This window comes from Nicotiana tomentosiformis, chromosome 4, assembly GCF_000390325.3.
Source record: "Nicotiana tomentosiformis chromosome 4, ASM39032v3, whole genome shotgun sequence".
Lineage (NCBI taxonomy): Eukaryota > Viridiplantae > Streptophyta > Magnoliopsida > Solanales > Solanaceae > Nicotiana > Nicotiana tomentosiformis.
Genome location: NC_090815.1, coordinates 19699580 through 19712348, shown reverse-complemented (window position 1 = coordinate 19712348; position 12769 = coordinate 19699580). Strand labels below are relative to the sequence as shown.

Below are 12769 nucleotides of genomic sequence, written 5' to 3'. Positions count from 1 at the left end.
CTCCGGCAAGTCACATAACAACTGTAAAATACAAATTGAGTTGAAAATGGGGGAACGAGGCTGCAATACTCAAGACGACATGCCGGATCGTTACATATCAAAACATAGATCCTGCTCCGTTTATACAAAATGTTGACCGTAGTCAACTCAAATGAGTTTTAAGGCAAAATTTCACATTTTCATCAATTTTTCACATAAAAACTTTACGGAACAAGACACGGACTGCACACTCAAAGCGTGGAACACTAAACGGAGCTAGTCAATATCCTGAAACACGAAAATAAAGGCTAAAACTCAAAGTGACCTATCGGGTCATCACAATATTCATCAACCATCTTATGATATTACAACAATGCAGATCACTACTTAATACCATCTCTGAAAGCTAGAACTGTCTGCATAGCCGTGAGTATGAGGAGTATGACGGCTGCCACAGTTGAAGCTCCTGCCCAAGGACTACTAAAATAATTTTGCCTCAAATTTGCCATAATTTGATTCCACGGCTTTTTGCAATGTTGACTCATTTTTATGCTTGCTTCATCGTAATAGGTGCTGTCAGCAACAACCACGATCCCTTCTCCAAGTTTTTTGAACATGTTAGCCACTTCTCCGTCATCTGCTAGCCCGTTAAGGATGATTCCATTTTGGCGTAGCAAATTCACATCTTTACGTGACTTAATAAGTTGACCCATTATATCTACATAATCCAAAAAACATTTAGGATATAAGTTAGTCGAGTGTTGCTCATAAGCTATCAAATTTCTCAGAAAGGCCTCCGTTGAATCACCAACTACGAAACAAGGAATTTGTATCGCTGCATTCTCAAACTTGATATCGAACATAGTTGTTCTATCCATAAGATTTGCTTCGAAACTTCCTAGTTTTATGAAACTAGCTCCAGCTTCATAAAGCTCTGTTGCAGTTGGAGCTTGCCAAGACTGCCAAATATTAGAGGTAGAAATTTCTTTTGACCTAAATAGTCGCAAGATCTTTCCAAGAAATCTTTTAATATTGCAACATTCCTTTCTGATGCTAGAATTCGAGATTTGGCTAGTTTTTGTCATCTCTGATAGGCGACAAAACATGTGTACCACATGAAGTAAATGGTCGAATTTTTCTTCATCACCATCAATTTCTGATTTGAGCATAGGTATCTTACTTGGCGAAATATAACAAAGAGTCGATTTCACCATACGTATGAAGTCGGGTTCTAGATCTTCAGGACGCTTAGTCATGTCATGAAGTTTGGCGAGGACAAAGAAAGGGAGTTGGTTTTCTAGTAGCAATAAATCTCGACATACTTGAGACACCATCCAGTGCGCGTTGATAATTAGGGGGTCTCGAATAAACTCAACCACAAAACAGCCATCAAGTAACAACATTTCCGAAAATTTGCCAACAATATCACTGTCTATATCGTCATAACACTTTATTGCTTCATCCTTTAGTTCCTCCAATTGTCCAATGCAACTTTCTACATCAAGCCCCTCTTTCCGTTGGAGAAACCGTCTTAGGCATAATAATTTGTACTTTTCCATTGAGTGAAGTTCTTGATTTTTTTTATGGTAAGGACCTATGGAGATCATCTTTGGCGTATAAGCATCTGGGTTAGATTCGCGAATGGCCGCATTTACTTTGAATATGGTAGTGGATTTGATAGATGAATTGTCCAAATCCTCAAATCTTTCATCAAAGATTTGATTCAAAGATTTATCTCTTTGTAACTTTAATCGCTCCTTGATCTCTATTAAATAATCATCTTTCCTCCCGTCTTCTCTCTGTAATTAGTTGAAAAGAGTCACGGTTTCTGTTTTTCTCGTTTTTTTTTTTTGCTCAACATATATTGTTACTAGATGATGATTAAAAATAAAAAAAACTCTAAAGACTGGCAATTTCCAAAATGAAAATTTTAAGTAACTAAATATTAAGCAGTGAGTAGAGAAAACATTAAGTCTATATTCTCTAAGAAGAGTAACAGTAGTCACTACATCTCTCATACATGCCTTGTTAATTATATTATTATTTTTCATATTTATGAAGAAAATATAATTAGGGAATGAACTTAAATAAAACATTGTAAGATGTCATTTCAGTCCTAATTTGGATAACACAGATAACATATGGTAAGTTTAAAAAACAACAAAACAACAAACAAACAAACAAACAAATAATCAAACGCACGAAATACATATCAATACGTTATTTTAATAGTTTAATTGATTGACTACCTAAACTTTCACCTTATTGGTAGGGTTTGATTTCCCACCTTAATTATAACCCCTCATTGATTTCCAGCAGTGTTCTGTTTCCATGCTAGGATTCGTTAGGCTAGTAGTTTTAATCTCTGAAGGGTGACTTGACATTTGTACAACTTGAAGTAAATGTTTGATTTCTGCAGCATCATTACCATCACTCTCAAGATAGGATGCAAGGGTCATCTTTGGTAATGAAGGTAAAAAGATCCACTTCACCATTTTTGTGAATGATATTTCATCTTCCTCATTCATAGTCATGTGATGAAGCTTAGTGAGGACAAAGAAAGGAAGTTGGTTTTCTACTAACAACAGATTCGACATACTTGATTAATTATGCAATTTTCGGGGATAATCGGTCCTTCTCCTTCTGGACGCTATTCCACACCACTCTCGAATGAATTCAACTAGAAAACAGCCATCAAGTAAAAATATTTTTGAAAAATTGACAACAATATCACTTTCAAGGTTCTTTATATCGTCATAACACTTTAATGCTTCATCCTCCAATTCCCTAATGCAACTTTCCACATCAATCCCCTCTTTCCTGCGAAGGAACCATTGTTGGTAACGCTGTTTGTACTTTTCTATGGAGCGAAGTTCAAGATTGTATTTATGGTAAGGACCAATGGAGTATACCTTTGGCTTATAAGCATCTGGATTTGATTCACGTAACCCCACACTTACTTTGAATATGGTGGTGGATCTGATAGCTGAATTCATGTCCAAATCCTCATATATTTCATCTACGATTTTATTTGCAGATTTATTGACTTGATATTGACCATTTGTTTCTTTTTTCTCGATTAAATGATCCACTTTCTTCCATTCTTCTATCTGTAATTAATGGCAAAGAGTTCATAGTTTTTCTTTTTCGTTTTGAGAAACTAACACGCTGAATTCCAATTTTTTTATTTAAATGTTGTAGTAATATTTATATACTTATTATTTTCTATAAAATTTACTCCCTCCATTTATTTTTAGTTGTCCACTTTTGATTTTGCAGTCCCTCCATAGATTTTTAGTTGTCCACTTTTCTATAAATTGATGATATTCGTAATGAATTTTTAAACATCATTAGTGGAAACCAAAAGAGTAAAAGGAAAATTAATAAAACAACTGAATTTTAATAAAGAAACTTGATCAAACTTGACGTTATTATTTATGCTTTTAATGACTTAACTAATGTATATATTAAAAAATTAGAATTATTAACAAGTGATACACGAGTGACTATTCATGCTTGCTACCTTTTTCCATTTGTACAAAAATACAATAAATAAATAAATAAATAAATAAATAAAACGAAAGTTTGTGTTGAGAAAGAGAGAGACCTCGTCTTTTGTTGCTTGACGAAGCAGTGGAGTTCGGTGATCTATTTGGGTAATCTCAATAGAGTGTGCCATCCCTCTTTAATTGCGTTCTTGAACTGTATAATTCCTACAAGCAACATATATCGGTTTAAAATGGTATGACATCAAAATTGAAAAGAAAAGACAAAAAATTAAAAAATGAAATCTCGTATTATTTCTTCTTATGAAAAGAAAACTAGATGTCTTGTACGTTATCCTGTTAGAAATTCTATTTCTTATATTGAACAAACTAATTTGTACTACAAAATATTTTTTAAAACAATATCAGGAAGGGTACACTTTTTAAGTAATTGAAAACACATAATCTTTATTATCCATGTCTCATAATCTATGTACACTGTTCATTTTATATCATCCTAAAATAATGGCAAATTGAGGGAGTAGTAGACATTTCCTTGAGGGAGTAATAAAACATTTCTTCGAGAAAAAAAAAGAAGGAGAAACTGCCTTAAGTATACTATAGAGTGATAATTTCAAAAAATGGACATGGTCAAACTCAACCCCAAAAGCTAGCTTATTGAGATAAGAATTATCCAAAACCAAGTTACAGAGTAGAGCTAAAGGAAAAACAATACAGGTTCAGTTATTAAGAATGGTCTATGCAAAATATGCCTCAGCAGTGTGAAAAGAGAGAAATACTAGAGTCTGAGTAAACTGAGAGATATTGTAATAGTATAACAGGAGAATAGCTCGTATTTATAATGTATGAACATCATGGACAATTAAGATTGTGCTTCAACAGTTATATTTTCATTAACTATCTAACTGATGTAATAAGAATTGTAAGTGTTATAAGAGTAAGGAATTTTAAAGAAACCCTTCCTAGGAGTTATGCTTCAAGATATCATATTCTTAATTGGGTCTTGATAGTTGGAGTGATTTGTCTTTTGGTACAGCAGACTGAGTTTTGATCTTGCTCATTTGTAAAACTTTCACTTGGTTATCAAAAAAATAAAAATAAGAAGACCAAGTTACCGCATCCCACCCGATTTGAGACATTTAACTATGAAACGATTAAAATTGCAATAGTACACCTTGTGTTTGGCATAAAATGACAAATAAAGGGTAGTCCCGTTCACTAAATTCGTGCTAGAATGACATAATGACAATGAAGAAGTTAATTACCTTTTTGGTTTTACTATTGATATATTCAAAATGGACTGATTGAGTGTACTTAAGTTGCCTCTTGCAGAAATGCAGGATAAGCTTGCATATAATAGATTCTTATAGTTTGACCCTTCCCCGAACCCTGCGTATAGCGGACGCTTTGTGCACCGGGCTGCACTGTCTACTTGACTATTCTGAAGGATATGATGAGAGAGGGGGTGCTGGAAATATAGTGGAAGAGGAATGAATTTTTAAATGGATAATACATTAATCTATGAGAAAATGATGTCGAAACTGAAAAGATTTTAGTACTATATATAGATTTTCTTTAGTGTGATTGTAGGGCTTACCTATATTACTAACGTGTGATAACATCACTCTGAGAAAAATATCATAGAATAGCTACAAGTATAATAGAATAAAATATAATGGCATTAACGGTATGAAAAGTATCATAGAATAAAGTTATAACCAGTTAGGTTTCACACTAAAGTTTCCTTCTTTATAAAAGGCTTATATAATACCTCATCCTCCTTCCTGCAATGAATATTCCAAAACCAGACAGACAAGTAATTATCAGTATTCCTAAATTAAAAAAATCTACTTTAATAAGCTTGAGACTAAAGACTAATGATACATCAAATTTTCTTGTAAATGATGTAAATTCAGCTAAAAGTGGAATTGATAAAACCAGTGTCTTTTTAATTAAAGTACGAACCGGAAGAAAGAGTCAGACTCCTGCAGATCTAATACTAATGGAGGCACGATGTTACCGAGAGCATTCAAAAAATAAAAAATAAAAAAGTAAACACGCAAGAAGGTAAAAGGATCTATCATCTAATATATATATATATATATATATATATATATATATATATATATATATATATAATTTGACACTGCATATGATAACTTATAGTCTGTTCGGCCAAGCTTCTTTTTAGCTAAAAATGTTTTTTCATTGTTGTTTGCTAAAAGTATTTTTTTCCTAAAATTAAGGTATTTGAAAACTTCTAGAAGTAAAAAAAAATGCTCTCAAGTACAAAAACAAACAGTTTTTTAGAAGCAAAAAAAGTAGTTTCTAATACTCAAAAATATTTTTTAAGAAAAAGCTTTTAGAAAAATATACTTAAAATCATTTATTAAGAGTTTGGTCAAATATTAATAGCTGTTCAAAAATATTTTTGAAATTTATTAACCAAACATAAACTGTTTTCTCACTAACAAAATACTTTTGAGAAAAACGTTTTTTAAAATAAGCTGATTTTATAAGATTGACCACGCTAAAAATGACCTAACAAAATCATTAAGTGGGTCCCACCCTATAATGTGATACTATATAGTTACTTCGGGGGCATAAAGAGGGAATTGAAGGAGCGTTGGAAAAGGTATAATACAACGTTAATCTTGTCAATCATTATATCCTCCACTGGATAATGTTTAGTCAGCATTTAACAGTTCAAATCCAATTAGGACACAGTAACTTTCGAGCATAAAGAGAGAAAGAGTGTTCGAAAAGGTATACTTGTACTTGTAAAGAGAGGAAGAGTGTTTACCCCTCATGGGAGATTTGATTGCGGTAGTCGTATCAATCATTTTGTGTTGTACGTTATTGATGGCGATGAGTCTAAAAGTGACTTTTTATTATTTGCTACAGTGAGTTTTGATATAATTTTGGAGCAATTAATTATAATTTATGAATTATATGTGTTGTAAAATTATTTCACGAAATTTATTAAAAATAAGAAATAAAAGAAATAAAAAATTTCAGTTCGCACAATGTGCATATTACTTATGATTCAGAGCTGAGGACGAGATCCTCGTATTTTTATATGATGTGAAATGTTTAAACCGGGCTATAAGCCGCGGTGAAAGTTATATCTGGATGAGATCCTTGTGGTTAAATTCATGTATTTTTAAATTCTTCCTTTGTTAAATTAAATTTGTACTATAATACTAATAGGGAGTCATGCTTGTTAGGCTTATTAGGTAATTATTTTATGTGTTTCTGTGCATATTTAGCCATATACGTGCTGTAATTATTGAGTTTTAGCCTGTGAGGTGGGTGTCCAGTTGACTCGTTAATCCATGTAAATAATTATGAAGTTTTTATGCCTCGCGTGTTGCTGTCAGCGTTGTGGAAATTTAAAATAATGTTTTGGATAAGGTGAGGCTAATCGACGATGCTGGAATTAATTATGAACAACTGTTATGATCAGATATGTGGTTATGGTCATACGTATGCTGGGTGCGTAGGCACAAATTGCTACAATCGGTTTAAACCAATACCGTATATTGATGTGAAAATCGGGCCTTTTGAAAATGTTTGGAGTGTAAGAAATTGGTTTTAAAATTTATAAATGTTGATAAAAGAGATAATCGCAACTCGGATAGTGTTGTCGGACCATGTTAAATTTGTGGTGGCATAGAACCACCAGCAAGTATGTGTGCAAGAATACACTCAGTAATTTAATGTCCTCAGAATAATTCTTGGCACGTTCGAGGACGAACGTATATTTAAGAGGGGGTGAATGTAACGACCCGACTTGTCGTTTTGTGAATTAGCAACTCGTTCAGCGACTTAAGATCTCAAGCAACTTTGTGATATGTATTATGACTTGCGTATGTGGTCGAGTTTGATTTCAGATTTTTGTTAGAAAATTTGTATTTTCATATAGAATTTATTCCTATAATTTGTATTGATTGAATCGAATTAATTGTGACTAGATTCGAGCCGATCAGAGTCGAATAAATCGAGGAAAATACATACTACTTTACTGATTGAGCGTGGTTTGAGGTAAGTATCTTTCCTAACCTTGAGTGAGGGAATTACCCCTTAGGCATTGAGTCTTATGTGAAAAATTATGTAATTAAAAACCATGTACGCGAGGTGACGAGTACGTACTTGGTTTATATGTGCAAATTATATCGGCTAAAATTCTTAGATGTCCTTATGTATTAAATTAAAAATTATTGGCACTTATTAAATTCTCTATTTGTCATGCCTAAATCCTTGTTTGTTGAATTTATTTTTATAAGATGATTTGTTGTGATTGCCACCTTGATTTTATGTGAATCTCGTGTTTTTGTTGAGTTAATATTTTCTGGAGATAATTTCATTATGGATTATTCATTTGCAAATAATTTATTAAATAATTTTAAAATGAGGCATTAATCCATTTGCCAAAAATTTGGATTAAAGAGGGTGTTGTTCCTTGATGAATTACTTTCCAGTTCATGCTGTTGAAATTGGTATTGAGTTATAAAGGCCGTAAATCATATTGAGGCAAAGTGTTAAATTGTGAATATTATTTTGTTGAGTTGTTCACTCCATGATATATTTTGTTAAGATTTTGTGCACATTATGATCGAGTCATGGGCCCCTTATTGTGAAAAATAATGTATTGTTGATTTATGTGGCAAGTTGTGATATTTGAGCACTTGATGTATAAATTTATGATATTTGTGCACTTGAGGTGTAAGTTGTGTTATGCTGTGATAATCGGTCACTTGAAGTGCGAATTGTGATATATTGTGATTTTGATACGCATGCGGTGGTATAAGGTTTGGGTATTGAAACGCATGTGGTGAGATAAGGGGGGCTTGATACGCGTGGCTAGTAGGGTAACTACTAGAGTCATACGGTGTGATAAGGGTGGCTAAAACGCGAGATGCTATTTAGGAAAAAATTATTTTTAAAACTAAATGTGAAGGCTCCCACTGTGATATAAGGAAAGTTGTGAATTTATTTATAATTTGGGACTACGATGCGGTACCTCGGGAGTGCCCTTTGTTGAAATTTATTTATGATTTGGGACTACGATGCGGTATCTCGGGAGTGTCCTTTGTTGATATTTCTCTATGGCTGCACTTACCTTTCGTTATATTATTTTTGCGAAATTTATAAATTCTTGTATTTTCCGTGATGTATTATTTGACTTAATATTAAGTGTTTTGTATTTTTTGTTGTTTGTGTTGGCTTTGGCTTTTTTCGTACGAGACTCTGAGGATTTGTATTTCTGGTTGTACTTGTTTTCGATGATTGAGTTGTTTTAAATAAAAAAAAATTACTGTTATATTTAATTTAATAAGTTTTACATCCAAATCAATAGCTTATCTGATGCTTTATTTTAATTGAAATATCATTCTTCTTCACTCAAACGATTTCTAAAATAAACTTATTTCTTTGTGGATTTCTTACTTGATTTAAATATTTAACCTTATTTTATTGAAAATAAATTGATCCTACGATTTTTATATATTGATATTTTCGGCACGTGAGTTATCCGTGCAGATTTGATATAGACATTGGCACGAGGTGCCATGAGAATATAAAAGGGAGCTGAGACCCGTATTTATGAGTATGATATAAGATATTTATGTGAAAGAGTTTTATATTCGAAGGGTATTTATTTGAAGAAATATATTTGGAGGGTATTTATTCGAAAGAATTTATATGTGAATGATTTATATTTGAAGAACTTGATTAATTGGTTGTACTTGTGCTTATTATTCATTTGAGCAATAATTATGGTGTTCCTATTGCCTTACTGTTTATGTCACAAGTTGACTATTGTTGCCATCACTGCTATTTGTTGTTCTATTATTTTTGTGTGTAATATTACACATGTTATTTCACTAGTGAGTGTCTTGACGACACCTTATCACTACTCCACTGAGGTTAGTCGTGATACTTACTGGGAACCGACTGTGGTGTACTCATACTATATTTCTACACATTTTTGTGCAGAGCCAGGTATTGGAGATTTCAAATTTGAACAGAGATTAGAGTGTGATCACAAGGATTCAAGGTAGGGCTGCTTGGTCGTCGCAATCCGTTGGAGTCTTTCTATTTTTATTGTACTGCCCACTCTTATTTGAACTGTATTGTATATTCGATCTTTGGGGATCACTGCATGTACTCAGTTAGAGTTCGTGACTCAGTATTACCAGTTTTAGGAAGGTGTTATAATTATTTTCGTTATTGGTTTCGATAAAAAAAAAGGCTTGAATTGTAATTGTAATCATCTTGCCTAGTCTTAGAGACTAAGTGCCATAATAACGCCTGTGGTAGAATTTTGGGTCGTAACAAGTTGGTATCAGAGCCCTAGGTTAATAGGTTCTACGAGTCACGAATGAGTCTAGTAGAGTCTTGCGGATCGGTACGGAGACGTCTGTACTTATCTTTGAGAGGCTACCGAACTGTTAGGAAATTTTCACTTATTTCATTGCTATCGTGCGGAATCATTGATTTTAGTATTTGCGCCTTTGTATCTCTATTCCCTCATAAATGTTGAGGATACGTGTTACCGAGTCAGCTAAGCAAACACCCACGCATACTGCTAGGGTCGCAAGAGGTCGGGGCCGAAGTAGAGGCCGGGGTAGAGGCCGAGGAGGGCATGTACCGCTAGAGCACCTATCAGAGCAACAGTCGAGAAGCCGCCAGTAGCTCTGGTTAGGTGACAAACACCAAAGACACTTGTTGTTACCCCTGGACTTCAGAAGATTTTAGCACAGTTCCTGAACATGTGTGGTACATTGATTCAGGCAGGATTGATCTCCGTTTTGCCAAATATTTCACAGATTGGGGTAGGAGCTCAGACTCCTACCACCCGTACTCCAGAGCAGCAGGTTCACATTGGTCAGGTTTCATGTATAGTACCGGTACAACCTGTATTCCAGTTCAGCCTGAGGTCAGGCTAGAGGCATCAGAAAAAGAACAAAAGAGACTTGAGAGATTTAAGAGGTATAGTCCACCTACCTTTAGTGGCACAACTACCGAGGATGCCCAGGGATTTCTAGAAAACTGTCACTGTATTCTCCGTACTATGGGTATTGTGGAAGTAAGTGGAGTTGCCTTTACTATATTTCAGATGTCAGGAGCAGCGTATCAGTGGTGGCAAGTTTATGAAGAAGATAGACCAGTTGATGCAGTACCACCAACTTGGGCTCAATTTGCAGAGATGTTTTTGAAAGAATTTGTTCCCCAGGTCTCCAGGATGCGTGACGCACAGAGTTTGAATGATTGCATCAGGGCACCATGACAGTGTTAGAATATACCATCAGGTTCAGTGAGTTAGACCATCATGCACCTGTTTTGGTTCCTACAGTCAGAGAGCGAGTCCGTAGATTCATTGAGGGGCTCGATTATGATCTTAAAATACACATGGCTCGAGAATTTAAGTCTGATACTCCATTTCACCAAGTAATAGAGATTGACGAATGTTAGAACGTGTTAGGAATGAGGAAAGGGAGTCTAAGGAGGCCAAGCGGTCTCGAAACTCTAGAGGATTCAGTGGATTCTACTCTACAACTATGACTCATCATGGCGGAGGCTCGGGCAGTCGGTCAACCCAGACCACAATTCAGAATACTCGTAGTGCTCCAGCTAGTACTTTTACTGCACCACTGGCACAGAGTTCTTAGAGTGGTTATTCAAGTTATTCACCACAGACTCAGTACGAGCAGCCGCGACCTCAGATGGGGTTGTTATGAGTATGGTAATACTAGGCACATCATGAGAGATTGTCCCATACTTGGGATGGGTAGATTTTATCAGAACATTCAGGCTATGGCCCCCAAAACAGTTACTACACCACGTGCACAACTAGTTAGGGGTGGAGAACAAGCGGGTAGAGGGTACCCTAAAGGGGGAGGCCCGACCGGTTAATAAATACTATATGTATGGCTAAGGCCGCTGCACCATATGGTGTCGTTACTAGTATAATTTAATTCATAATAGAGGAGCCCTATTCTTATTTTGATTCAGTTTTGAGTATCGAGGCGAGTCATCTTATTATGCTCCACTTATGAGCGAGCTCCGTAATTCTGTAACCTACTTATGTGTTTACCCCTGATGGGAGATTTTATTGCGGTAGTCGTATCTATCATTTTGTGTTGTACACTATTGAGGGCGAGAGAGGGGGTGCTGGAAATATAGTGGAAGAGTAATGAATTTTTAAATGGATAATACATTAATCTATGAGAAAATGATGTCGAAACTGAAAAGATTTTAGTACTATATATAGATTTTCTTTAGTGTGATTGTAGGGCTTACCAATATTACTAACGTGTGATAACATCACTCTGAGAAAAATATCATAGAATAAAATAAAGCTACAAGTATAATAGAATAAAATATAATGGCATTAACGGTAAGAAAAGTATCATAGAATAAAGTTATAACCAGTTAGGTTTCACACTAAAGTTTCCTTCTTTATAAAAGGCTTATATAATACCTCATCCTCCTTCCTGTAATGAATATTCCAAAACCAGACAGACAAGTAATTATCAGTATTCTTAAATTAAAAAAATCTACTTTAATAAGCTTGAGACTAAAGACTAATGATACATCAAATTTTCTTGTAAATGAAGTAAATTCAGCTAAAAGTGGAATTGATAAAAGCTGTGTCTTTTTAATTAAAGTACGAACCGGAAGAAAGAGTCAGACTCCTGCAGATCTAATACTAATGGAGGCACGATGTTACCGAGAGCATTCAAAAAATAAAAAGGTAAACACGCAAGAAGGTAAAAGGATCCATCATCTAATATATATATATATATATATATATATATATATATATATATATATATATATATATATATATATATATATAAATTTGACACTGCATATGATAACTTATAGTCTGTTCGACCAAGCTTCTTTTTAGCCAAAAATATTTTTTCATTGTTGTTTGATAAAAGTATTTTTTTTCCTAAAATTAAGGTATTTGAAAACTTCTAGAAGTAAAAAAATGCTCTCGAGTAGAAAAACGAGCTGTTTTTTAGAAGCAAAAAAAATAGTTTCTAATACTCAAAAATATTTTTTAAGAAAAAGCTTTTGAGAAAAATATACTTAGAATCATTTATTAAGAGTTTGGTCAAACATTAATAGCTGCTCAAAAGTATTTTTGAAATTTATTAACCAAATATAAACTGTTTTCTCACCGACAAAATACTTTTGAGAAAAACGTTTTTCAAAATAAGCTGATTTTATAAGCTTGACCACGTTAAAAATGACCTAACAAAATCATTAAG

At 33.9% G+C, this 12769-nt stretch overlaps 1 protein-coding gene across 2 annotated transcripts; it reads right to left on the bottom strand.

Moving 5' to 3' along the window:
- Window positions 1-252: 252 nt before the first annotated feature.
- On the bottom strand, window positions 253-5001 carry LOC104111972 (UPF0481 protein At3g47200-like). 2 transcript variants are annotated; one of them, XM_009621794.4, is made up of 3 exons: window positions 4751-5001; window positions 3587-3692; window positions 253-1778 (listed from the first exon to the last, which is right to left on the bottom strand). In XM_009621794.4, the coding sequence occupies exons 2-3, from the start codon at window positions 3656-3658 to the stop codon at window positions 363-365; spliced, it is 1488 nt and encodes a 495-aa protein (XP_009620089.1). In that variant the 5' UTR covers window positions 3659-3692; window positions 4751-5001; the 3' UTR covers window positions 253-362. The 2 variants fall into 2 exon arrangements, with proteins under 2 accessions (XP_009620089.1, XP_070055720.1); XM_070199619.1 differs by lacking the exon at window positions 4751-5001 and having other exon boundaries at window positions 253-3089.
- Between the last annotated feature and the right edge of the window lie 7768 nt (window positions 5002-12769).